This window comes from Martes martes (genome assembly GCF_963455335.1).
Source record: "Martes martes genome assembly, chromosome: 6".
NCBI classification, from domain to species: domain Eukaryota; kingdom Metazoa; phylum Chordata; class Mammalia; order Carnivora; family Mustelidae; genus Martes; species Martes martes.
Window position 1 is genome coordinate 145,360,235 of NC_137893.1, and position 27,575 is coordinate 145,387,809.

The 27,575-nt window shown below is 45.2% G+C and overlaps 1 protein-coding gene across 1 annotated transcript in view; it reads left to right on the top strand.

The window, feature by feature from the left end:
* Nucleotides 1-6,643: 6,643 nt before the first annotated feature.
* The window catches only part of SCGN (secretagogin, EF-hand calcium binding protein), a gene marked incomplete at both ends in the record, with an annotated part of 34,410 nt that continues 13,478 nt past the window's right edge, over nucleotides 6,644-27,575 (top strand). Inside the window, 6 exons of the mRNA XM_080806466.1 lie at nucleotides 6,644-6,725; nucleotides 7,590-7,660; nucleotides 11,743-11,835; nucleotides 15,089-15,178; nucleotides 19,119-19,175; nucleotides 19,594-19,671. Of these exons, the coding sequence (XP_080662592.1) occupies nucleotides 6,644-6,725; nucleotides 7,590-7,660; nucleotides 11,743-11,835; nucleotides 15,089-15,178; nucleotides 19,119-19,175; nucleotides 19,594-19,671 (471 nt within the window). The remainder of the gene's footprint in view (nucleotides 6,726-7,589; nucleotides 7,661-11,742; nucleotides 11,836-15,088; nucleotides 15,179-19,118; nucleotides 19,176-19,593; nucleotides 19,672-27,575) is intronic.

The following is a 27,575-nucleotide window of genomic DNA, read 5'->3' on the forward strand; positions in this document are numbered from 1 at the left end:
TTCTTATAATTGTTTGTATTTCTTTGGCATTGGTTGTGATCTCTTTCATTCATGATTTTATTTATTTGGGTCCTTTCCCTTTTCTTTTTGGTAGGTCTGGCCAGGGGTTTATCAATCGTATTAATTCTTTCAAAGAACCAGCTCCTGGTTTCACTGATTTGTTCTACTGTTCTTTTGGTTTCTATTTCATTGTTTTCTCTTCTGATCTTTATTATTTCTCTTCTCCTGCTGGGTTTAGGCTTTCTTTGCTATTCTTTCTCTAGCTCCTTTAGGTGCAGGGTTAGGTTGTATATTTGAGAACTTTCTTGTTTCTTGAGAAAGGTTTGTACTGTTATATACTTTCCACTCAGGACCATCTTTGCTGTGTCCCAAAGATTTTGAATAGTTGTGTTTTCATTTTCATTTGTTTCCATGAATTTTTAAATTATTGTTTAATTTCCTGGTTGACCCATTCATTCTTGAGTAGGATGCTCTTTAGCTTCCATGTATTTGAGTTCTTTCCAATTTTCCTCTTGTGACTGAGTTCTAGGTTCAAAGCATTGTGGTCTGAAAAAATGCAGGGAATAATCCTAACCTTTTGGTACCTGTTGAGACCTGATTTGTGATCCAGGATGTGATCTATTCTGTAGAATGTTCCATATACACTAGAGAAGAATGTGTATTCTGTTGCTTTGGGATGGAATGTTTTAAATATATCTGTGATGTCCATCTGGTCCAGTGTGTCATTTAAAGCCTTTATTTCCTTGTTGATTTTTTGCTTAGATGATCTGTCCATTTCAGTGAGAGGGGTGTTAAAGTCCCCTACTATTATTGTATTATTGTTGATGTGTTTCTTCGATTTTATTATTAATTGGTTTATATAATTGGCTCCTCCCACGTAAGGGCATAGATAATTAAAATTGTTAGATCTTCTTGTTGGACAGACACTTTAAGTATGATATAGTGTCCTTCCTCATCTCTTATTATAGTCTTTGGCTTAAAATCTAATTTATCTGATATAAGGATTGCCACCCCAGCTTTCTTTTGATGTCCATTAGCATGGTAAATTGTTTTCTACCCACTCACTTTAAATCTGGAGGTGTCTTTGGGTCTAAAATGAGTTTCGTGCAGACAGCATATCGATGAATCTTGTTCTTTAATCCATTCTGATACGTTGTGCCTTTTGATTGGGGCATTTAGTCCATTTACATTCAGGGTAACTACTGAAAGATATGAATTTAGTGCCATTGTATTGCCCATAAGGTGACTGTTACTGTATATTGTCTCTGTTCTTTTCTGGTCTGTTACTTTTAGACTGTCTCTTTGCTTAGAGGACCCCTTCCAATATTTCCTGTAGGGCTGGTTTGGTGTTTGCAAATTTTTTCAGTTTTTGTTGTCCTGGAAGATTTTTATCTCTCCTTCTACTTTCAATGACAGCTTATCTGGATACAGTACTCTTGGCTGCATATTTATCTCATTTAGTGTTCTGCATATATCATGCCAGTCCTTTCTGGCCTGCCAGGTCTCTATGGATAGGTCTGCTGCCAATCTAATATTTCTCTGTTGTATGTCACAGACCTCTTGTCCTGAGCTACTTTCAGGATTTCCTCTTTGTCTCTGAGACTTGTAAGTTTTACTGTTAGACAATGAGGTGTAGACCTATTTTTATTGATTTTGAGGAGGGTTCTCTGTGCCTCTTGGATTTTGATGCTTGTTTCCTTTGCCAAATTAGGGAAATTCTCTGCTATAATTTGCTTCAATATACCTTCTGCCCCCCTATCTCTTTCTTCTTCTGGGATCCCAATTATTCTAATATTTCATCTTATGATATCACTTATTTCTTGAATTCTCCCCTTGTGATCCAGTAGTTGCTTATCTCTTTTTCTCAGCTTCTTTATTCTCCAACATTTGATCTTCTATATCCCTAATTCTCTCTCCTGCTTCATTTATCCTAGCAGTAAGAGCCTCCATTTTTTTTATTGCACCTCATTAATAGCTTTTTTGATTTTAAGCTGTTTAGATTTTAGTTCTTTTATTTCTCCAGAAAAGGATTTTATTTCCCCAGAAAGGGATTCTCTAATATCTTCCATGCTTTTTTTTGAGACCAGCTAGCACCTTGATAATCATCATTTTGAACTCTAGTTCTAACATATTACTAATGTCTGTATTGATTAGGTCCCTAGCTGTCAGTACTGCCTCTTGTTCTTTCTTTTTGAGATGAGTTTTTCTGCCTTGTCATTTTATCCAGATAAGAAGAGATCAATGAGAGAACAAAATACTAAAAGGGTAGCATTGACCCCAGAAAAATATACACTAACCAAATCAGAAGAGACCCGAAACCAGGGGGAGAAGAAAAGAGAAAAAAAATAAAAATAAAAATAAATATAAATGTATATTTATATATTTTTTCTCTTTTCTTTTAAGATATATATATATTTATATATGTAAAATAATATATTGTATATATCTTCTTCTTAAATATAAATGTATATTTATATTTATATTTATATTTATATTTATATTAGGCTGGTGAATAGAACAGAGCCATACAGTTGATTCTGGGTGTATTCTGCTCTGTTAGAAGAAACTGCCTCCCAAAATTTCAAAGAATGAAAAAGTTATATATATACAAAAATAAGGGTAAGCACGATGAGGGGATAGAATGTGACTGTAAAGCTGAAAATTAAGAAATATATATATATATTTTAAGTTTTACTTATTGCAAGAGAGCTCTAGTGGGTGCATGAGCAGGGTTGGGGTGGGGGGGAGAAGGAGAGGGAGAAGCAAACTCCCCACTGAGCGAGGGCTTGATCCCAGGATCCTGAGATCCTAAATTAAGAAATATTTTAAAGAAGGAATTGATATGATACAAAGTTGGTTGATAAAAGAAAGAAAAAAAGAGGAAAGAATGTGCTCAGGCATTTATTGAACTTCTGTATTTGTAAAGCTATGCCAGCTTTTTAACATTTGTATCCTGCAAAATGGTCCTCATGGCTGTTTATTTCCTTTGTCCTTTGGAGCTGGTGCACCATTAAGCCAAAACAATCTCTTTAAATTCTCAGGTCTACTATATAATCTATGAGGGGTCTACCACATTTGCATGCTCAATAAATGCCAACGATAGCACTGTTTATATTTCCAGCTAGAAATTTCATCCTGAGTTTGTGTAAAGATGCAGATATTCTAACTCAAGAGTTGAATGCGTGCATCATGGTAATTAGCAATGCTTCAAATTATAGACCACTGATGGTTCTGGTACAACTAACCAACAATTTGCTATGCTAATGAGAAAAGCAGGAAATGACTGCAAGAAACAATGAAATCATCAGGGATGAAAAAGAAAAACAACGCATTGCAGATCCAGTCTCAGCCACCAGTCAAAACTTACCAGAGTGATTTAGAAATATAAATTCAAAGAAGTTTTTTCCTTTTCTGTAATGTCCTTTAGGGAAGCTATGTCCAAATGAGCAGCTTTGGTCCAAAATGACCAAAATATACAATAGACAAAGGGCTAGTCAGTGGTTCTAATATAATTCCTAGGACGCTTTAAAATATATCAGTGTAGAGTCCTCATTCCAGATAATTTAAATTAAAATCTCTATGGAAGGGGCTACATTAATCCATCAGTTGCAAAATTTATTTCAGATTGATTCTAGCTACTTTGTACTTGCTTTCCTCTGAGTTTTCTTGTTGGACAGTGAGGGTCTCGGGTAAATCACTTCTGGTTCTACCACCACCAACCCCTTCACTCCACTTCCAGGTAGGAGAACCTAGACAGTGAGACAGTCTTCTAGGTGATTCCCACGATCCAGTATTTTAAAATACTTTCTCAATTGGTATCTTCTTTGTTAAGGGTTAGGATAGTTTTCTCCCAAGGAAATCTCTATTTGAGAGAATGTGAGGTGCCTGAACATTATCTACCTAGTATCATGATAGAAGAAAATGGGAAGTTATCACCTAGAAATTACAATTCCCCACTGAGCTCCACGTGCCAGGCTCCTGGAAATTGTTTCCAGTGAATTCCATGTGTTCCCCAGTTCCAAGAAGACCAGTGGTCTTTGGGCTGTGCTTCTTTCCTCCTTCCCTTAGATTTAAAAAAAGTCTTTAAAGATTAAAAAAAAAAATCCTAAAGAAGTTTTAATAGTTTGCATGATATGCTTACTGTAGACAATTCTAAAGCAGAATTAGAAACAGCAAAATTAAAACCACCCATGAATCTCCCTCTTCCCCATTCCAGAGATAAACATCATTTATATCATTAGTGTATATCCTTCCATTTTTTTCTAAGTACAGAAACATGTGTTTTATTTTACAGAATTGGGTGATACTATATGCACACTTTTGTAACTTGCCTTTTTTGCAGCCTGCTCTTATAGTCCAAGCAGTGTGTGTGTGTGCATACACGTGTGAGATCAGTCTTCAAAATCAAGATTTCTGTGTATGCAAGGAAGCCCATCATAGAGAATTACCCTCAATTATTTAACCACCCCCTAGGTTAAACCTTGATTATTACTTCTGATATTGGTCTTCTTTTTCCTTTTTCCATTTTATCAGAAAACAAGATCAGTCACCATCTTGGTGAGTTCGTGCAGATTCCTCTTCCTGACCGATGCCAAATAACTGTGGACACTGAGCCCCTCACCCTCTCGTTCTGCTATGTTCCTCAGTATTTGTACACAACACCTTCCCCAGAAGTGAGGATTACTCAAAAATCCTGAAGCTTATTTCACCATTGTCTAAATGTCTATGTACGGAGATTTATCGTTTTAGAAGCTAACCTACATTCAGTGTTTACTGTGCTAAGTTTCTATGTATTTTTTCATTTTATCTTTATGACAACAATGTAGGAGCAAATGCTCACAACTATCCTCATTTTTACGGTGAAGAAAATGAGGTTGCCTCTAACTTGCCCAATATCACAGCTAGTAAGAGGCAAAGCTGGACCCAAAACCCAGAGCTATTTGCTTCTAAACCATTTTTTTCTTTATTATAAACCAAAGTCTTATTTTTTCATATTTTCCTAGTTTTTGCCCAATATTCCAGGATCCTAACCAAGGTACTATACTGCCTTAATTATGATGTCTTCTTAGATTCCTCTTAGCTGTGACAGTTTCTCACTTTCCTTTTTTCTCCACTTTATTTAAAAAACTCATACAGTCAACTCTCGTCCTCGTAAGACCACAGCAGTTATAGTATACTGTGCACTCCTATGATGGACTTGGGTCCTCACATTATAATATCTCCGCCAGAGCAGATATTATAATTCTCATTTTCTAGATGAGAAAGCACTCTAGACAGCCCTCTCAGACAGATGAAAACTAAAGGCCCAGGTCACAAAGCTAGCAAGTGGTAGAGCTGGGATCCTAACTCAGGACTGTCTGACCGGCAGTGTCATGTTCTTTTCCCTACTGTAGTTTAGTATATGTGTGTGGGGCGGTGGGGGGCAGGAATCCAAAGCAGTCTCCACCCAGCATGGTGCCAGAGGTCGGGCTTGATCTCAGGACCCTGAGATGATGACCTGAGCCAAAATCAAAAGTCAGACCCTTAACTGACTGAACCACCCAGGCGCCCCTATATGTGCTTTTTAAAAATAAATTTTAATGCTAATGTCAGAGTCGCTGTCATAAAGAAAATCTTTATCTTGTTAAACTCTTCTAATACCGAAGTTCCTTCTATGGATTCCTCAGCAGAAGGTTCTAAGCCCACGGTCAGAAGCCATCCGTGCTCATCAGTTACCTATTTCACAAAGCAACCAGTCAAGTTTTGGACAATTAAGATCATTAGACAGAATTCTTTGTTCCTCCGAATGATTTTTGTCCTTTGGGCTTGGTGAGGCTCTTATAAGCCGAACACAATCATCTAAGTCTTCTACCTAAGGGCTCTGCAGTTGGCCACTGTGTCTCCCCCAGACCCTCTTCTACTGTCAGAGCATGGCACAATTTAGACTTTCCTCAACATTCTGGTACCCTGCGTTAAACCATAGTTCCTTGCAAAATGCCCATTTAGTTACAAGTCCTTATGGTGCATTATAGCATAACAATAAGCATGCCCTAATACTCAGGGTAGATAATTGCTGTTGACCGTCTCCTTGCTTACTGGTAATCTCCTACCACTAACAGTATCACCCCTCTCCATCCCACCCCTACCCTCCCCACACACTACTTCTAAGTCATCAGATCCAAACCTAACACGGAGTCTTCCCCCAACATTTTCATTGCGGGAGCTCTCTCGAGAAGGGCGCAGATTGGGTGTTCAGTCAAAGGTAAGGGAGGTCATTTTCTCTGAGTTTGGCAAACATTTTAAAGGGCAAATGCAGTTAGCCATGGAGGCCCCAGGACAGCGCCTTTGTCCCCACTCCCCCACAGCGTAGAGGCAGAGAGGACCACCCCCGACCCCGCCCGGCCAGGGGTGCGCGGGGGCGGGGCGGGGCGGGGACCCGCGAGTCTGCAGGAGGGCGGGCTCCGCGGTCTCGGCTTAGGGACTGGAGCGACGCCAGGGCTCTGCCACCCGCCGCCTCGCCAGCCGCCCTCACCCCCGTCCCCGCAGAAAGGTGCTCAGAGCAAACCAGAGAGCAAAGAAGCAGGCAAGGGAGTCGGGCAGAAGCCGCCACCAAAGTCCCCAGGTGTTCCTTGCCGGCAGGTGCCTAAGCTCCGCGCTCAACACCATGGACAGCGCCCGCGGAGCGACTCAGGGGCGCTTGGACGCCGCGGGCTTCTGGCAGGTCTGGCAGCGCTTTGACGCGGATGGTAAGTGGAATACGCCAGGGGCACATTCAGGTGTAGACGTGGCCCCAGCCCGGCCCCTCCGAAAGGACGTAGAGTTTCCCCTTCCCGTCTTTACTCGCAGGGAACGTTGTCTTCCGGCGTTGTTAAGGCTTACATCAAACCAAACAGATGTTAGGTGTTCTGGAGCTACAGATCTAGAGTTTGGTGTAAGTTCAGGGTCGGGGGAGGGACTTGGTCCCCCTCCCAATCTGTGTGTGTGTGTCTAAGGTGATATGTCATATATGACGCAGATCACTACCTATATTCGAGGCTTGTGGCTAGCAGGCGGCTGTCGGAAGTAAGCTGTCCCTAAAGGTGCTCTTCAAAGGGAGGGAGGACGAATTTTACCATCTTTCAAAAAGACGCTCCCCCCCCCCCCCCGCCAAAAAAAAAAACACTTGAAAATGGAACCACTTAAAATGTGCTATATCTTTAGTAATAATTCAATAACCATAAGGAAAATAGCTAAACTGTGTTTTGACTCTGAAAAGTAAGATTTAAGAATTATACCTGTTAAATCTTTCGAAGCTTCCAAAGCCTCGGGTTGGATTTTCTTCTAAAACTCATGTTTGTCTGTGGATTAAAATGTATGTATGTAGTCACTTTCCTTTCCCGAATATTCATTTAAACCCAGCGCAGAGCATTTACTCTTGAACGTGCGTTTACTATTCATGTCTCTGAGAGGTTAGACCCTAGCACGCTAGCACTGAGTTATCGGAAGAGTAAGGAACAGTATCCATGGGGATTTTACAGACTGTGAGATCCAAAACAATTTAGATAAATAGTAAATGTCACATGTCATTCTATGTAAGTGACGATCACTTATGCATCTCTTGTTGCATTTAGAAAAAGGTTACATAGACGAGGAGGAACTCGATGCTTTCTTTCATCACGTGCTGACGACGCTGGGTACTGAGGTAAGTACTTGTGCCACGAAGCATTAATTTATATGCCTTTAGCAAAACAGGAGAAGCATCCAAGTCTCATGTTGATCTGCACCTATTAATCCCATCTGACCTCTTTTCTTCCTTGCTTGCGTTAATTTTTCTCCATCTCTTAGCAACATGGAGGGACTGAGGCAGGTTTTATAAAAGGGACGACTATAGCATTAGACGTGCTGGCCATTGACTTTCAGTGTAACATCTGTCATCCCCTCGACAGACCTTAACTATAGATTCAGACAACTCTGTTTTGAACGTCTCCTTGGCTATGTTTCTGCTAATGGGTTTCGACATGGAGATAAGGCAGCTCACTTTGTTCAAAAAGGTGGAAGAGATGTTAAGAGCTCCGAGGTTCTGAGTGTTTAGTGCATTTGATACTCCTTTGATAGCAGCTTACAAACAAACAGAACATTTAAAATCATTTTCCATTATTCATTTCATTAGAAGAGGTTATAGATTTCTTTGGGAATAACAAACCAGAAAATAATCAATATACCCAGAGCCCAGGTATAATAAATGGAAACCTATCTATCGTGTCCATGTCCTTCCCTGATGGTAAATCCGGCCTCGAGAGACGGAGATTAACTTTTGAGGATCCCCGTAGCAAAGCAAAGACTCCTACAAAGACACCCCAGCCTGGGGATGGGAGAGCCTAGTCAAGACTCCATCTGAGGATGCCTGGTAAGAGGAGTAGCTCTGAAGACAGTAGCATTTAAAGTGAATTGTGGAGATCACTTATCCTCAGCCAGAGAACTGTTTACACAGAAGAATGAAGTGCCTTGTACTGTCCTGTAGGAGCCCAATGAAGGGAACGAGGCTCTCGGTGCCACCAAGGAGGGCTTTGAGAGGGTGTTTCCGGGTGTGGGCGGGCAGCCAGCTGAGAACAGAAGAGGCTGCCATCTGCCTCCAGCAGCCACGCAGACCTTGTCTCTCCCTGTCTCTGTCTCTATGTACAGAGATCTCCCTCCCTCTCTCTCTCTTTGCCTCGACTATTCATTTGATGTCTGCGTGTCTCATTTTTCTGCCCATTTCTGTTTCTCATTCTGATTCCTGGCCCCTATCTTCCATCATCTCTTGACTTTCTCTCTGACCTTTCTGTCTCTCATCTGTCTGTCTTTTAGGTCTCTCCAAGTCTCCTTGTTCCTCCTTCTATCTGCAGTCCATCTCTCAAAGCTCTCTTGTCCCTCGTTTCCCTGTCTTTCCTTTTCCTTTCTCTTTCTTACCTATTTCATCTCTGTTTTGCCCCTCGTTTCTTGTCTTTTATCAGTTTCTTTTCTCTTCTCCTTCTTCCCTTAACACTCTCTGTCTCTGTCTTCTGGTCTCTCTGTCTCTGCCTTGCCCTTCCTTATTGCTATAAACGCTGGGGCTCCCGGCACTCCAGAACCCATGCGTCAGATGCCCTTTAGTCAAGCATGACAGGTGTATTTAAGGAAAACAAATAGATGAAGGCAGAACCATTTGAAGTCTTGGGATAAACTGGCTGGTCCAAAACCCCAAACTCCCAGAGACTTAGAACTTCACACCTTTCCAGAAGTTCTTTGCCTTAGTGATTTATAGGAAAGAAGGAGAAAAGCTGTTGTCAGTGTGGAAGCTGGGAGTGTCTTATTTTCAGTTCTAAGGTGGGGGTGGGGCTAGTAAGATGCACGGGTCTGCTCTGAGCCAAGGGCATCTTCTTCTGGGGCTTTGGCTAACGTTAGCGGCATTGTTGCCCTTAGCGATGGAGCAGAGAGGTGCCTCGCTTGCTGCTGGGTGGTCCGTCTCTTCCCTCCCTCAGAGCCAGCCTGGGGACTTGCCCTCTTACGCAGGGGCGGGCAGGGTCCTTGTGGGAGAGGAGACAACAAGTGACTCACCAGTGTCCTGTGCCCCTGTGTGTCCCATCCCCGAGGAATTTCAATACCTTTGGGGTTTGCCTAGGATCTTGCATTTTTAAATCACCGTATGTCAGCTGGTATCTCTCTCGCCCTCTGTCCGTCCAGGAACAGTGACTGCCCGTCGTGGGGGATCGGGGGAGGGTTCTAACAGAATCGGGCCAGTCTCGCTGGGCTTGGACGGCAGACCCAACCACCCCTTCTCAGCACGTGGCGGGGAGAGAGCTTGTGGAGTCAGATCATTTGTATAAGCCATTGTCCAAAAATGTCATCACCTGCCATTATTCTGTTTCAAATTGCTGATACCTGACCTTGGGGAGTGGGGTTCTAGGAGCCTGTGCTGGGCCCTCCATGCTCCCAGAACAACCACGGTTAAGAAAACTATTCCTGATTTCTGATTCTGGGTTTCCTCCCTCCTGGAAAAGGAGTAGGCTCTAAGCATGTCCTTAATCAGAGAGCAGGACTTCCAAGTGGACGTCCATCAAGCTGAGTGACAGTCCCCATCCCTGCTTCTAACCAGGGGTGCCCCAGCGAGTAGAGAAGCAGCCGCAGGGAGGCCTCCAGGATTGGGCCTGGAGTTTAGGAGGAACGAGCAGTCCTTCAGAGGCCTGAAGCGCTCTCCTTTCCTCCCTGATTAGCAGGTCACAGAGGCCTCGGAGGAAGGAATTTCAGGGTTGCCAACTGCAAACTGCTGGTCAACCTTGGAGAGCAAGCAACCTGTGTGTGATTCCCTTCTTCTCGGGGCCTCTGCGGGGACAGACTTAATGGAACCATGAGCCATTCATGCTGCGGCTCCCATTCCTCACCCCTCCCTTGGCTTCTACCTTTTCTTTTCAAATGCTCAGAACTGGCCTCTGGTCTGGAGAGCGCGAGCACAGAGCAGAGTCTCACTTCCTGGGGCTGTGTCCATATCTTTCCTGTCAGAGTCTAGCACAGCCCGGGCCTCCTTCCATGCTTCAGAGACGACAGGGTCTAGGGTCTTACGGAAGGGGGGACAGGGTGGTGCGGATGGGAAATACAACAGAGGCAGCCCCTCGGCTCTGTTGCTTTAGGTCTAAGGGATGGCCATGGGCTTTGGGGTTATGGGATGAAAGTCAAGGTTCTGTGGCTTCAAGCTAAGGTAGCACTAGACTCTGGCCTCAGCTTCTTTGGCTTAACATTTATTAATTGTGAAACTTAATTTTCCACCCCCATGGCTCATGTCCGCTAAGGTCCTTTGGGAAGGCCCAGCCCACCATAAAGAACCATGTATTCATTCGGCTGTATCTCAGAGACACAGAAGTGACGGCCGTCCTGCAGATATCTTAATCTAGAAAGTCAACCTGAAATGCAAAGTGAAGACCCACCTTGTGGAGGGATCCCCGTCACGTTTTCTTTCTGTATGGTGCACGTACACAACCCACACACCTACACCCACACACAGGATCCGAGGAGCCAAGACTAGAAACGCCGATCTCTCCATATGTAGTGGGGTGTCTCAGGAAGAAGCCTGGCTGGCAGGGGTAGTGGGGGATCGGATTCGGGATAGTATCAGGGAGGCTGAATTTAGCATGGCTGCTGCGGTCTGGAGTCCTGAGATCAGGCACTGCGGGCGGGGGGGATGTTTCTACCTCTCAGTTCCTTCATCAGAATTCATTCTCCATTCTCTCAATTCCTTGGTAATTCAATAACTACTTTATTAATTTTTTCCCATTCTAATTATTTTTTCCTCAGCGGTCTCAAGGAGAAGATGAAGCGATGATTGACGGCAAACTTGCGATCTAAAAGAGCTGGGCTTTTCCCTTAGAAACAGAACAAAATCTCTGATCTCTTGGAGGGAGAACTTGGGAGTCCTGCGAATGAGCTTAATGGAGGTGTTGTCTGTAGACAAGCTGAGAGGATCAGGTTACCTCCATCCGAAGCCCCTTAAAACCTAGTCTCTCTGCTTCTCTTCCTTCATTCATGTTTTAGGAGCTCACTAGCCTGTTGGTCTCACCTGCTTGGGATTCTGATCAGTGGTGCTTTGCTCAAGAACTCTCCACCACTGTTCTCCCTTGTTCGACAGGGTAGGCTCATTTTAAATGGCTAAGTAACCTGCTTTCCAGGTTAGACTAACGTAATGACCAGGCTCTATGCTCTGAATATTGGATATCCCGACTACATTTTTGGAATCCCCGTGGGTTTAATGCGGCTCTGTCTGGCCTATTGCAGGAGGCGGGCGTGGAAGAAAATGTGCAGAGAATGAAGCAACAGTTCACGGGTCTGCAGGGTGTCTCTAGAGATGGGCGCGTGCTGATGAAAGAGGTACCTTTCCCGATGGTCCCTTTTTCCACTGAGCCTTTTCGGGCTGTCATTCCCCCCCCTCAAAGATAATGCAAATCTTACATCTGAATGGGAAGCTAAAACTGTCTGCCAGGCTGCTGGCCTACCCAGCATTTTGAAGTAATCTCCTCTCCTTTTCCATCTTCTTAGCAACCCATATCATTGTCTTTAGACCAAGCAGTATTTGTAGTTATTGTAACTGGGGAGTTGCTATGCTGGAGGTTTTGCAGTCACTCGATCCAATGGGTCCCTTTGCTGTGTGCTGTTCAGATCCAGCCCGGGCATAAGGAAAAACTGACTAACAGGAAATGAGTTGAAACTCCTGCATCAGCTCCCAGCAGAGGTTGGGGAGCTCTAACCCCAGAGATCATTCGAAATAAAAGGGAAAGCAGCCATCTCTCTTCAGCCCAGCCCACACAGTACCTTTCTTTTCAGAAAATTATGATACTAAGGCAAGATAATGTATCCTTATGAAAAGTAGATGTGTTTGCCCGGAAGGAAGCAGCCTTCTCAGAACCCTAGATGTATGAGCATTTCCAAAATTTTCACTCCAAGGCAAAAATTTTGTATGTCACCAGCGATGGTAGATAATTGATGTAGGCAAGTAAACGCAAGCCTCAAGCTAGAAATACCAGAGGACTCATGACCGCGTGCTCACTGCTGCGTTCTCCAGCCCCCAGAGCACAGCGGAACATTAGCGGTACCCAGTATATGTGTGTGGGCTTAAGGGAGAAGAAATGAAACACGGGAAATGGCTGAAAACGACGGTGTTATCTCACTAACAACAGTCAGAGCTTCACGAAGCACTTGGAAACCCGGCAACAACTTGGGACACCCGTGCCAACCATCCTGTCATGGAGTCCCGCAGATGCACAGCGGAGATGTTGTCTGTAGACAAGCTGATGGGATCTGGTTACACCCGTCCCAGGCCCCTTAAAACCTCTGGAGTCTGTGAGCTTAAGGAGTAGCAAGTCTCCCCCACCTCCTCCTGCTGTACCATTGCCTATCTCACTCTAGTCACAGGTCATTGAGACCTGAAAATCAGCCCACCTGGACACATATTAGATATTCTAGCACAACTAAGGTGGGACAGACTTCACGATGGACAGCCCAAGCCAGGCTGGGGGATTATCTGTGCATCTGATTTGCCCCGGCTCCTCTGTGCCCCTCCAATCAAAGCTGAAGACAGACTGGGTTCTAAAGGCTGGGGACCTGTGAATCACGTTTTCATTTGGTTTCTTGGCTTGTCCTACCCCATGGGAAAAAAGCACGTAGTTCTGAAGAGGATGCTGACTCCAGTGGACCTTGGAGCCCAGACAGGTGTGGCGGGGGGAGGCAGGATGTGGGGGATGGGGCTGGGGCAGTGCCAAGTCCACACGGTGAATGTGAGACCTTGGTCAAGTTACTTCTCCCCAAGCCTCTGGTTCATGGTCTTCATCAACATGGCATTAGCATTTTTTGAAGGAATTTTGCCTATAAGTAGTGCCTCATTTTACTTTTAGCCTTCACATAAGCATCAGGATATAAATATTATTATCCCCATTTTACAAGTGAGGAAATCGAGGCACAGAGGGATTAATTAACTTGTGCCAGACCAAATAAAAGGTGAGTAGTGGAGAAGGAATTAGGATTCACTCTAAAGCCTGTCACAGACACACACTGGACTGTCCTGCTCCCATGAGTAAAAGGGGGTATCATACCAGTAGGACTGGTATGAGACTTAAATGAGATCATAAATGAAAAGTACGTCACCAGTGCCTGCCACATCGTAGCTACTCGATATATGATATTAAAATATGATTGCTGTCGTTCACACGGTAGGTCCTTGAGCAGACCCACATCCAGCTAGAGGAGTGAATGGGCGTGTGGGCTCAACAACCCTCCCCACCCCCAACAGCCTCTGTGTGGACTCACCGTGGCGGTGAGCATGGAGATAGGAGTGGCTACTGTTTCTGGGGGACAACGCAAGCCAGGAACACCACAGTACAGTAGGATGGGATGAGCCCAGCCAAACACATCCATGCGCTGAAGTGAGAATTATAGTCACGCATCATGGGAAGAAAATGTCACCATTACTCATGAGAGAAGTGACCTAAATCAGTAGAACTGGTGCTCAGATAGGAGGAGGGACGACGTAATGGATCACACCCAGACCAACTCTGGGAACATCATAGAGACACTGATAATGTAGAAGAAGAAAAACAGCCAACACTCGGGACACCGACGGCAGTCACTCCTGTCTGTGCCCGTGGTGTGAAGAAACCACGTGTACGCCATCTCCCCAGCATGGCACAAAGCTGGAAAGGATGGCCCTAGTCCGGGTACCATCACTTGCCACACAACTAACGCAAGTTCCAGTTTCCTCTTTTTTTTTTTTTTTTTAAAGATTTTATTAATTTATTTGACAGAGAGAGAGATCACAAGGAGGCAGAGAGGAAGGCAGAGAGAGAGAGGAAAGCAGGCTCCCCGCCGAGTAGAAAGCCCGATGTGGGGCTCGATCCCAGGACCCTGAGATCACGACCTGAGCCAAAGCAGAGGCCCAACCCACTGAACCACCCAGGCGCCCAAGTTCCAGTTTCCTTGACGAGAAAATGAGAATGGGAGTGTATTGCGTACTTTCTGGGTTGTGGCTAGGATGGAGTCAGTAAGCATACCTAAGAATTTAGAGCAGTTCGTGGCACATACAAGAATTACTCGCTCTTTTAATTTCCCATTATATAATAGAGTTAAATTATTTTAATATGGGAGTCTTAAAATAGTGTCTGGAACATATTAAGCACTGACAAATTTATTATTAATATTAGGATTATGGGGCGCCTGGCTGGCTCAGTTGGTACAGCGTCTGCCTTCGGCTCAGGTCATGACGCAAGGTCCTAGGATCGAGTCCCGCATCGGGCTCCCTGCTCAGCAGGGAGTCTGCTTCTCCCTCTCACTCTCCTTCTGTGCTCTCTCAAATAAATAAAACTCTTTAAAAAAAATAAAATAAAATTAGGATTATGATTTTGGATCATAAACTCGTGGGAGGCAGACACCCGCCATGTTTCCTACCTAGTAACAGAGCAATGTCTGAAAGCATCAGGGAATCCAAAACGGCAGTCAAGGGCCCAGAACTGTCAACGGAGCTCTCGGTCCTGGGGGATCCAAGCCCTCCTCCCCTGTAGTATGTCCCGCCATGTCTTTCACCCGGGGAGCCCTGGCTGGTGTGGCCGATGGCTGTTTCTCTCTGTTTCTTCAGCTCGCCAACATGTTCTTATCTGAAGATGAAAACTTCCTGCTGCTCTTTCGTCAGGAAAACCCCTTGGACAGCAGCGTGGAGTTTATGCAGGTAAGTGTTTGGTTGTGTCTCTATAGAGGAAGAGGACTGAGAAAAGCCCAGGATCCCAGCCACCCACGGGGGAGGCCAGCAATCCTGTCCAGTCCCCAAACCCTCAGAGGGTAAGACCAAGCAAAGAAGCCCTGGGTGATGAGCCAGAACGTGGGTCCCAAACCCCCGTGTGCTCTGGGCGCTGCCTTAGGTGGCTCCCAAGCCAACAGAGTCCTTCAGCCTGAGCTAGAGGAGGCCCAGACAACAGGCAGGCAGGCTGACATGGAGGAATATGATGGGGGTCGGCTGGGAACTCCGGAGCCCGGAGAGCAGGTGTCCCATTCAAAGCAGAGAACCCCAGGGAGCTCCAGCGGATTGCTGGCTTCTAAGCATGCTGTCTGGACATCTAGCCTACTTGTGTTTACATGCTGGCCACTAATTCTAGTTTCGAAGATATAATACCACGAAAACGTAACTCCCTAGTGTGCCCATCCAGCCAGCAGACCTTCTGTTTGCAGTCACTGTGCTCGAGAGAAGGCTGAAGGCAGTCAGTGCCTCCTCTTAGCTCCTCTTTCAGCCTCCGGGTATTACTGTCCTTTGGACAAAGACCAGGAAATTCAGAGCAGACTCAAGACAGCTACTGCAGCCCAGGCCGTTCCTGAAACAGTTACCAAGACTCCATTTAGGAGATAATAGCTTAGCACCCTTTTACACGACTGTAGTTACTTCCGGCCAAGTGGAAGTCATAAAATTGAGCAAGCACGCACATAGACTATTCATGGGAGAGATCTGAATGGGCAATAAAGGTAGGCTGGTAGCCAAGAAGTGCAAATTTATAACAACTGATTTTTGCCAATCCAAGTGGTAAAGATTTTAAGAGGATCAAAAAGATACATGGTGCCAGCCAGGAAGCACTGAGATTGACACTCATGATCTGTTGGTAGGCATGCACACTGCAATAATTTTATGGAGAGTGATTTTGCAGAAATATATCAGGATCCTTTAAAATATCATTATGCAAAGTTAAAAATATCTTTACCCTTGGACTTAATAAGTCTACTGCTCCAGGCATCTATCTTAAGTTATAATCAGAAATGTTTGTAATTGGAGGAAATGTGTTATATTGTTAAGAAGCAAAACTGTGCATGCATTATGATATTAACATTATTTAAAAGATGGTTCACCCTAACACCTACGTAAATTAAAGTGTAGGTAGATACACATAAGATAAACACTAATTGCTTTTAAGTGGTAAGATTTCAGATGGTTTTCATATTCTTTGTACTTTTATATTTTCCAACTGAGCACAGATCATAATTATTTACAAATCACTTTAAGTGACACTTTCAAAATGATTTTAATGCTCAAAAATGCTCTCATAAAATTTTAAATGAAAATAATAAACAGATTGCCCAAGTGTATAGACAATATGACCTCTAAGTCAAGTCTTGTCACGTGTATAATAGAAATACGAGGAAAGGAAACACAAAGATATACCTTCAGAGTGTAGTTTTCTTCTTTTTGTAGTTCATTAATTTTGTACAGTGAATATGATTTACTCTTATAATCAGAAACACATTATTAAAATGTTAGGCCTTGCATAATCCTGAATAACTCTGAGGAATGGGAAAAAGCAAAGAGCACTATGGAGCTTTCCTATCTTTTTGCCTTTTTTTTTTTTTTAACTTATTCCATTTACCCCCTCCCTTTTAGTTGGTCAGTTGCTTCTGTAACAAAGAGCCTTCCCTTTCTCTACCCAATTAAAAAAATATACATATCTCTTCAGATTCCTGATCTCTTTTCTTTAAGTTAAATTTGTTATAACCTATTATTATCCATATATTTTTAAAAATTCCAAGCTAATGCCTTTACGTTCCCCCTAGGCCGCCAGACCTTGAAACACTTTAATCCTAACATAGGGTGCCCAGCTCACGTGCGGTGACCGCCCAGGATATGAGTTCTGTCTTGTTTTCTTTAACCCTACAGAGTTTACGCAGTCAAGATTTGTTTCCCATCATCTTTGTGAACCGTTGCTTTTTGCGACTAAGAGTCTCTTTATTTTTCTCCTTCCTAGAGTATATCCTTTACTAAATTCTATTGGTAAAACTTTATTTGCCTAGAAATCTCTTATTTTGCTTTCATTCTTTAAAAATAGGCGGGGCGCCTGGTGGCTCAGTGGGTTAAAGCCTCTGCCTTCAGCTCAGGTCATGATCCAAGCGTCCTGGGATCAAGTCCCCCATTGGGCTCTCTGCTCAGCAGCGAGCCTGCTTCCCTTCCTCTCTCTCTGCCTGCCTCTCTGCCTACCTATGATCTCTGTCTGTCAAATTAAATAAAATCTTAAAAAAAAAAATAGGCAAGGGGCACCTGGGTGGCTCAGTCGTTAAGCATCAGCTTTCAGCTCAGGTCATGATCCCAGGGTCCTGGGTTCAAGCCCAGGCTCCCTGCTCAGCGGGAAGCCTGCTTCTCCCTCTCCCACTCCCCCTGCTTGTGTTCACTTTCTCACTTGTGTCTCTCTCTAATAGATAAAATCTTTAGAAAAAAATTAAAAATAGATAGATAGATAAAAATAGGCGAGCACATTATTCACATAGAAACCTTTGGGCCTCCAATGGCTGGCTCAGTTGTAGTAAAATTATAAGATCATGTAGATGGAAAATTTTGGGAGAATAGCATGAGAAAAGAAAAGCATGGAAAATGCTTTTATTTGTTAATTAAAATTCTCATTCTTAGCTTTGGTATATTCATACCATAAAAGTTTGAATGTAATTTATATTTCACTTGCTGACTTTGTAAGCCTGGCTGAATTCAGGGGCCATAAGGCATAAAGTTTCTCAGTCTTCTCATGGCCCATCAGTACCCCCACTAGCCCTGCAGGGTGCTCAGGCTGACTGGGGTCTAGAATTAAGGTCCCTGCGGTGAGTGACTCAGCTAACCCATTCTACAGCTACAGAAGATCCGTCAGTTGAAAAAAGAAAATAACTTAGGGACGCCTGGGTGGCTCAGTCAGTTGAGCATCTGCCTTTGGCTCAGGTCATGAGCCCAGGGTCCTGGGATCGAGCCCTGCATCCAGGGTCCTGGGATTGAGCCCTGCATCGGGCTCCCTGCTCAGCGAGGAGCCTGCTTCTCCCTCTCCCTCTGCCGCTCCCCCTGCTTGGGTGCTCTCTCTGTCTCTTCCGCTCTTGCTCTCTGTCAAGTAAATAAGTTAATTAATTAAAAACAAAAACAAAAAACAGTGTTACTTCTTTTCCTTGCCTTTCCTTCTTTTTCATGTAGGCTCTACACCCAGCCTGGAACCCCAAGCAGGGCTTAGCTCACAACCCTGAGATCAAGACCTGAGCTGAGACCAAAAGTTGGGTGCTTACCCGGCTGAGCCACCCAGACACCCCTACTTTCTGATTCTGTACAAGAGTTTGAGAAATAGCCAACCCGTGAGGCTTAAGCATGGGATAATCCGAGGTGATCCAAATCACACCGCTTATGAGAGAAAGCAGTTCAGCGTGTCTACAGAAGTGCTCAGTTGTTCTGTTGTCCAGTTTTGTGATCGTATCTTCGGCCAGATGAAGGCTGCCCTTATACCCTAAAGCCAAGGAGAGGCTTGTCTCATCACTGGGAACTACTTGAGATGTTTTCTTCCTTTTATCCAGAGCCAAGGCCACACAGGGAGGATCCCTGAGGGTCTGCGGGCAGCACAGTTTATTTTGAAGGGGTTCACCCTTTCACTAAGGGTTATAGTTTGATGCAGGTGCCTCCATTTGATGCCCCCCAACTTTGCATGGGCCCCGGGCTTTGCCTCCTGCCAGCTTTGTGTGCAATTTCCTGATAAAGCTTCAGGCTACGTTCTCTGCGTCAGCACACGGACCCGGGACAGATGTTGGCATCAGTCCTCCGACCTCTCTGGCTGTGTGCTTGTTTACATGGCCGCTGGATTCATAAACGGATGCCTGGCTTTTGTGTATTTCAGATTTGGCGCAAATATGACGCTGACAGCAGTGGGTTTATATCAGCGGCTGAGCTGTGTGTAAGTGTCATGGGGCGGGTCTCTCACTGGGGGGGCGGGGTGCCGGTTCGCCACTGGGAATTGGATGCACGTGGATCATGAATTTCATTTCTGTGCGCCCAAGAAACTTGGATTTGAATTCGTGACTTTAAAAGACAGTATTTGTGTTTAAAAGCTTTAGAAAGTACAAGTGACACCAGTTTCTCTAGGAAAGACGCATCATTAAGGAGTTTTGACACTTTTTCCATGCCTGGAGCTATTCTCTGGGTTTTGTGAACATCCTTTAAACAGGGACAGCCCTCCCCACTCTTGGATTTATTGCTTGCTAAAAGCATTTTATTTTCTCCATAAAAAAAAAAACCTTGATGTAAGCCCTCCCGAGATCTTGGCGGTTTATGTGCTCTCCGCTTAAGATGTGCTTCTTCTCTTGATGTCACAGAACTTCCTCCGAGACCTCTTCCTCCACCACAAAAAGGCCATTTCTGAGGCTAAGCTGGGAGAATATACTGGCACCATGGTGAGTAACTGAGCGATGGGATCTCCGCAAGGGGGCTAACCACCCCCCGCCTCCCCGGGGCCCAGAAACAGAGGCACAGAGTAAGTGCCCCAGTGAGCATCTGCGGACCAAGTGAATGCAAGAGGAAACGTCAACTCTCCAAAACGGGCTAACATTGAGCCTCGTTAGCCCCTCTCTGAGGTTGAGGCTGCAGGTACTGGAGACGGAAAGCAGTTCACCCGTCCTTGGGGAGACCAGGGAAATACAGTCAACATCGGGTTACTAGGCACCAGGCCAATGAGCTCAATCCTACTGGAAGTCACATGGAAACGGGTAAACATGGACAATCAGAAACCTAGACAACTAGGACCAAACACATGGAAGCCACTTAGAGAGCTCAGAGTCAGCTGGGCAGGAGAGGTGCGTCCCGGTTCTGCCACGTCTTAGTTATGACCTTGGGAGATTGTCAAGCCTCTCCTTTTACTTACTTCATCCATAAAATGGGGGGTTAATAGGACCGAATGACCGAGATTATTTCGGTGTCAAAACTCCCTGGAAAATGGTGGTTTGGGGGCAGCTGCTTCTGGCAACCCCCTCCTCACCTTCTGTTTCGGCTCTTTCCCCAGCACATCCCCCCCGCTATGCATCAGCTGCCGGGCTCCCCTGCCTTCCGTCTCCTCTGAGCCCCTTCCCGGCCCCAGATGCATGCTTCTTTCCAGTCGAACTCCGTAGGTGGTTTCTCAGCAAGGAGATGGCTGGTGAAGGCTTGATCACTTGTAGGATTCTTACATCTATCATATGAGGCATACTTGACCAGATTGATGTTACTCAAATTCCTGGAGCACAGTCGGGAACATGCGCCACTGGGAAGAGGTCGTGAATTCCCATAAAATGGGTGCCACTTCAGTGATGTTTCCAAATAGGGTGTTATTTCTGTGACTTCTCGGCAGGGTCGGCATTGTTCATGCTATATATCTTATCCTGAAGCCTTAGAAAGGGTAAGTGACAGTCACCACCTTGTTGAATTCTTTTTTTTTTTTTTTTTAAGATTTTATTTATTTACTTGAGAGACAGAGAGAGAGAGAACAAGTCAAGGGGAGGGACAGAGGCAGGAGAGGGAGAAGCAGACTTCCTGCTGAGCAGGGAGCCCGACCTGGGGGCTCGACCCCAGGTCTCTGGGATCATGACCTAAACCAAAGGCAGATGTGCTTAACTGACTGAGCCACCCTGGTGCCCCACCAAGTCGAATTCTCAAATGCACTTCCCAGATCAGGTAAGTGGGAGAAGTTAAGTTACTGGGCCAGAGGCCCCAGTTAAACCGGAAGCCAAGCCCCTTTGGTTTTCAGCCCTGGCCCCTCCTGCCGCTCACTCCGCACTCTGACTCCCCAAAGGCTGCCCCAGTCACAGGTGCCTGCCCTGAGTGGGAGGAAGGTGCTCTTAACCATGAAGACTTGTAAATGGCCCAGAAAGAAGCTAAGCCCATTCCAAGGACAGAATCCAACCCCAGGCCAGGATCTCGGTGAAGGAAATAATCTGGCGTCTCGCTCTGTTGATCTGTTTTTAGAACAGGCAGTGTGGTGCTTGAGATCCTGAGTAAATACATAATCAGCACTGCAGGGTGAGGTGGGAAGTCCCCTCGAAGCAGGAAGCAGTTTCCCAGTACGGGGAGACCTCTGGGTTTCTTCCCATCCGATTTCCAGCGAAACCCGCCGGCAGAATAAGGACTGTGAAATGAGTGATGTCACTGTAACTGGCTGGGACAGTGATGTCACTGTAACTGCCTGGGACAGCTTTCCAGCTGAGCACTTTTTCCAGGTTTAGGTTCACACCGCGTCAGCACTGACTGTTGTTACCTCGATTTGATTCACTTAAAAAGCATGCGCTGCACAATGTAATACTCTCACTTCGGATATCCGGCGCGCTTCTAGTATTTGTTTGGTTACCTTTGATTCTGAGGGGCTTCCCTCAGGCTCCAAGTGTAATGCTAAACCGCCTCTTTCTTTCTTTCTTTCTTTTTTTTTTTTTAAGATGTATATATTTATTTGTTTGACGGGGAGAGAGAGAGCACAAGCAGGGGGAGGGGGAGAGGGAAAGAGAAGCAGACTTCTTGCTGAGCAAGGAGTCCCATGCGGGACTCGATCCCAGGACCCTGGGATCATGACTGAGCTGAAGGCAGATGCTTAACCGACTGAGCCACCCAGGTGCCCCTCTTTCTCACTTCTTAACATAGCTCCACTATTTTTTCCCTCCTTTTCTTCTCCTGGTTCTTGCCTGTCCTTCAAAATTCGGTTAGACATCACCTTGCTTTAGAAAACCTTCCAGAACCTTCTTCCGTAGTCGACAAAGTGCCTCTCTTCTGTGTACCCAGACTTCCTTGTACCTATCACTGAGTTCCCCTCACAGTCATCTGTTCGACCCATCCCACAACTACCCACTATCTGCTATGCCCCAGGCACCCCTCTGGTCGCCGGGGACCCAGCAGTGAGCAAAACAGACAAAGGGAAGACTAACAATAACCAGAAACATAATAAATAATAAATTAGATTGCATGACAGAGGGTAACAAGTATTACAGGAAAATGAAAACGTAGAGCAGAGCGAAGGCTAGCCACGCCAGCAAAGCAGCGAGGACAAGGGCCTGGGGAGGAGAGGAGGCTGGGGAAGGACCTCTGGGGCAGAGTGAGCATGGGTGAGAAAACAGGGGCCAGACCCTGTAGGGCTTCTGAGCATTCAGCAGGATTCCTGACGAGTCAGCTGGGGTCAAGGACAACGCTGACATTACTTGTTTATGGATCTTGTTCTTTACCAGCCGGTGACTCTTCCCGCACAAGGACAGCGTCGCATCTCCTCGCATCTCTGCGTTCCCTGCCCTCCCGCGGGGCCAGGCACACATAGGCCACTTAATGCCAACTGTCAGAACTGAATTTGCAGGCTAACTAATAGCCAGCTAAAATAAGAAGCCGCGATGACAAAAGCAAAGTTTGCCCTTGGGACCTCCCACCTCCCTTGCCTGTGTTCCTTGAGCCCCTCGACCCCCATGACGGCTCCTGTTCCCCCTTGGGGTGCCTCGGAGGTCATGGATTGCACAGGTCCAAGCTCCCTCAAGCTGTGCTTTGTGCTCTGAAATTCTTTTTTTCCCTCTTTTTAAACCAAACCCTCTAGGCAGAGCCAGAAAGAGTGCTTGGAAGTGCCGAGCTTGATCCTTTATGGCTCTCACTGGGGTCCTTCACCCCGTGTAGACAGTCATCCAGACTGGGTCCCCACCAGGCAGGGTCTGAGCGGTGCTGAGCCCAGGGCAGACCCAGACAGGGTGGCTGGAGCCCCACGCTGGTGACCAGAGGGACGAGGGGCAGGAAACCAAGTACCAGGAGTGGGGACGAGAGCCGGAGGATGTGGAAGAGGCAGAACAGAGCAAATATGAAGAGACAATCCCAGCAGGACAGGCCTGTGATATGTCCCTATGGATTCAGAATCCATATCACTATGTTCCTGAAGTTGAGTCAGACGTGCTTTAGTAGGCTAAGGAGTAGGTTCTCAAAGTGACCCAGCAGATCTTCCCGCACCAAAACCCTCACTCCCTTCATGCTTTTTTCTTCTAGGTCCGACTATGATCTAGTAAACTAGTTCACTCAAAGATGTAAGTTCATTCATTCAACAAATATTTAGGGAGAACTCACCAAGGCAGATATGGTCCCTGACCGTATGGAGTCTTCCAATTAGGGACAATTTGATAAAGGAGGGAAAAAGCAAAAATTCACTCTGGTCGCTCCTGTTCATCCCGACTGTGCCGGTCATTGTCATAGACCATCCACCGACAAGTTGAGTTCAGTTTTGCCTTTGGTCCCTAAATACAGCGATCTCATCTTGAGATCCAGTTTGCCTGACTTTTCAAAAATCAGGCAGATCACAAGGAAGCCACAATTATACAGCTTCTGCAAAGGCAGGACGAGAGAAGGTAGGTGGATGGACAGAGTCCAAGTTGCGTTGTTTTAAGATGCCTTCCCCCCTGAAGACACGTGATGTTTCACTCAACACAACTAGCCTTTATTCCAGTCCTGAGTACTTGACTCATAATCATTGTGCAAAGCACTTTTCAAACATTGCATTTGATCGTCTCAACAACCTCATAAAAATAAGGGTATTTTTTAGCCCTCATTCTATAAATGAAAGAAACTGAGAACTGCAGACTTTCACGGGTCAAATATAACAAGGATGGAGTGGAAATGCATACCCAAATCTATCTCCAAATCTTGCCTTTTCCACCACGATACTCATGTCTGAGAGCTGAAATACTAAGTCATTAGAAAGAAAACTTCCAAAAGGGAAGAGTAAAGCTCTGTTGAGAGATCAAGAAGCGATGACGATCCTCTGAAGAGAGTGAAGAGCCAGGCGAGGACAAGACCGTGTTGGGGACTTCAGATTCTCGTAACGTTTTTCAAGATGAGATGATAAAAGCCACACCAGAAGTTATTACCTAAGAAAGTGGATTGTTCATGAATCATCCTAGGAACTGACATCTAATTCAACACAAAATAGGAAACATGGAGGACAACAGGGAAGGAGAAAGGATTCTACAAAATCACCTGGGGAGGAGAAGGGCCTGGGAAGAAAAGATAACTGTGCCTGTAGGGAGCCCCCCGGGGGACATCTCATTCAAACAGCCCATCACAAGGGACAGGAAGGGGTGTCAAGGAGACACGTGGGCTGCTTACAAAGTCAACACTCAGCAGGGAAGAATCCGCACATCACCCATCAGCCTGGCAACCCTGGTCGCCCAGAGCACCTCTCTTCGCAGCCTTCAGGTTTCAATCTTGAAAAACCCCAGGCTGGCAGCTCTTTCCATGGGGATGGCCTGGGCTGAAGAAGATCTGGCAACGTACAATTTTTGATGGCTCTCAGCTCAGATCTGGAAGCCTAGAATCCTGTGAAGTAGCTGAGAGGGATCCGAGTGGTCTCACCCAACTTTTGAGTATCTGCGTTGAGAACCGTCCATGGACCAAGACTGTCCTGTTATTCTTTGTCTGTTTCGTTGTCAAAACCTGCGGCTCTTCTGCTTCTGTGGCTGCCCGTAAGCACTCATTTTGTTCCAAACTGTTGTGTGGGGATAGGCTAGCGATCAATCAAATCCCAAGTGGTCCCTCACGGGTTCTTTATGCCTTGAGGTGATGAGCGAGTGTTGAGGAATCCAGCCAGTAAGGGAGTTTCCACCCTGAGACCTAGTCTGACCAGAAGACAAGATGACTTTAATGAGATTATGGCCGATCTGTTTCACTTGACTTCCTTAAATTCAGAGGTGGTTTATATATACTTTTCCAGAGAACATATTTGGGACCTGGACTATAGTTAGTTAGTTTGTTTGTTTGTTTTTTAAAGACTTTTTACATTTCCCTAGCGAGCTGTGGGTGAATGAACTTTCAGAAACTCAATATTCTCCAAAGAGATTTTAGAACCTAACTAAGTGATACAGCAAGTGTGAAATCTGCTGTTGCTTTAATGGCTTTTTTTGAGCAATGGGCACAGTGAGATGAACACTGCATTACAGATCTGGTTCAAAGGTTTGGCATCAAATGCTTTATTTAAGAAATGTAGCCTGCTAAATAAATTCAAATAGACCCAGAGGACTGGCACGTTTGAAAGTGGTTGGCAGCCTGGACAATGAATGAGTCACAGCAGAGCACCCAGTCATAAGCAGAAAGTCGAGGTCTGCAGACCTGACCTTCTCCTAACTCCTAATTAATGTTCTGGACGAGGAAGAAAACAGCCTATGAACAAAATCCAGTTATGACATTTAATTGAGAGGTGCTGCCAGTACCTGGGAGCGGGGTGGGGGGAGGATTAGCTATCCGAATAGAATATTATCAGGTAGTATTGAACTTTTAAAAATGTAAGCTAATGCATGTGGGGAGATGTTAAGTTCACATACCTAATTAGAGCACGGAACTTGAACTCTTGTAAATGTGCAAATTAAAATCTGAGACCATGGCAGACAGAGAGACATGTGAGGTTAAGCTTGTCCTATCCTCTCCACTGGTCACAGTCCTTGGCGTTCAGGCCTGGATGGAAGTTGCTGGCTTGCAGCTTTCTTCCATAGACGGAGGCACTCAACTCTCAGATCCAGGCTGATGGGAAACACGCCTGGGCTCTGTGTCAAGAGCTCTTCCCTCCTGTGCTGGTGACCTCACCGGCCTCATGACTTGAAACACCAGCTAATGGTGATGACCCTCAATTCACAGCTCTGACTCAGGCCACTTCACTGAACTTCTTAAGTGAACTGTGTAGCCCATTTTCTGACGGGCAGAAGCATGATTTACCACAGTGGTGCTCAGTTCTTCCTCAAGCCGATTTTGAGCAAAGGGCACTTTCCCCTTTGAGTCATCTGCACAGCAGTGGAGATGGGCCTACATCTTTCAAGATGAGTTACTACTTGCTTAAAGCTCAAGATCTTCTAGCTCTCTATTAAAACGGGACCTTTTATAATGATGGTGTCATGGGAAATAACTTACGGCTCAGTCTCCCGCAAAGCGTGCTGCTCTCAGATTTTTACTCGATATAGAATTTATGTCTAAGGGGCATGACTAGATGTGTAATATATCCAAGTGTATAAAAATATAACCTGAATGTTAATGGATTCTGTAATACACATTTTTGATGCTAAAGTTTTGGGGGAATGGACTTTCAAATTCATTTCAAATATTAAAAATAAATGATTTAGGGAGTGAGGAAGGATGGACGGATATGTTTTTTAATGCAAAAAACTGTTAGATATGATCTCAGTTTTTCTCATTCCCTCTTTTTCCCGGTACAACCTCTTCCTACAAATATGTTTAGAGATACTCTGCTGCACTGAAATGTTGTGAAGTCACAAAATTCATTCACAATATGACTCAAATATGCCATGAAATGTCTCTCCTCCATCTTGCCTGAACTAACCTGGTCTTCCTGATTTTAACTTTTAATCTTATCTTGTTCAAAGCCTTCTCTGATCTAATAATTTAAATAGTCTCTTTAGATAATGCTAAGTCTTTCTGAAAGGAGGAGCTTGGCCTCTTAGATTTCTCAGTCATCTTCATCCAACCTAGACTCTTCTGCAAAAATGGCATCAAGGAGGGGTACCTAGGTGGCTCAGTCAGTTAAGTGTCTACCTTCAACTCAGGTCATGATCCCAGGGTCCTGGGATCAAGCCCCAAGTAGGGCTCCCCATTCAGTGGGGAGTCTGCTTCTTCCTCTCCTGCTGCCCCTCTACCCCTTGCCCCACCTCTTGTGCACTCTCTCTCAAATAAATAAAATCTTTAAAAAAAAGGGGGGGGGCATCAAGGAGAGAAAAGTGGCTTTGGGCCCTAGTGGTGGAGGTGGGAAGCTGAGGTATCTGGGCACAAAGGTCTGACTTGTCTGGTCTACAGGCTGGTGCCTCTTGGCCACTCAGTGGCTGCCTTGCTGGTATTCACAGCTGAAGTCTGCGGTGAGCTCATAACCCATGCTCCTAGCTTTGGCTAGCCCACTGGGAAGTATAGGCTAATCCAGCACCCATCCTTTACCTCTTGCTAAATGCAGGCCACGAATTCTCTGCCACGTCTCTAGCAGAGTCCACGTGTTCTTGCCACACAACAGACTACTAAATTGGGAGGCAAGATGCTAGGGGAAGGAAAGCAACTTTATTTAGAAAGCCAGCAGACCAAGGAGATAGCAGACTGTGGTCCCCAAGAGCATCTTTCTTCAGCATGAAATGTGAGCTTCTTTTATTTTAGGAGGAGGCTGGAATCAAGAGGTGACTGATGTCTGTAGACATTCAGGAGCTCACAGGGTCCAGGGAAGATTATGAAACTTTTCTCTCCTTGGTTACTTCATCTTTGTGTGCAGGAATCCAGTCATGGCATCCTTGTAAGCCTTAAACATAGCATTGTTCTTTCTACACGTACTTCCTCTTCT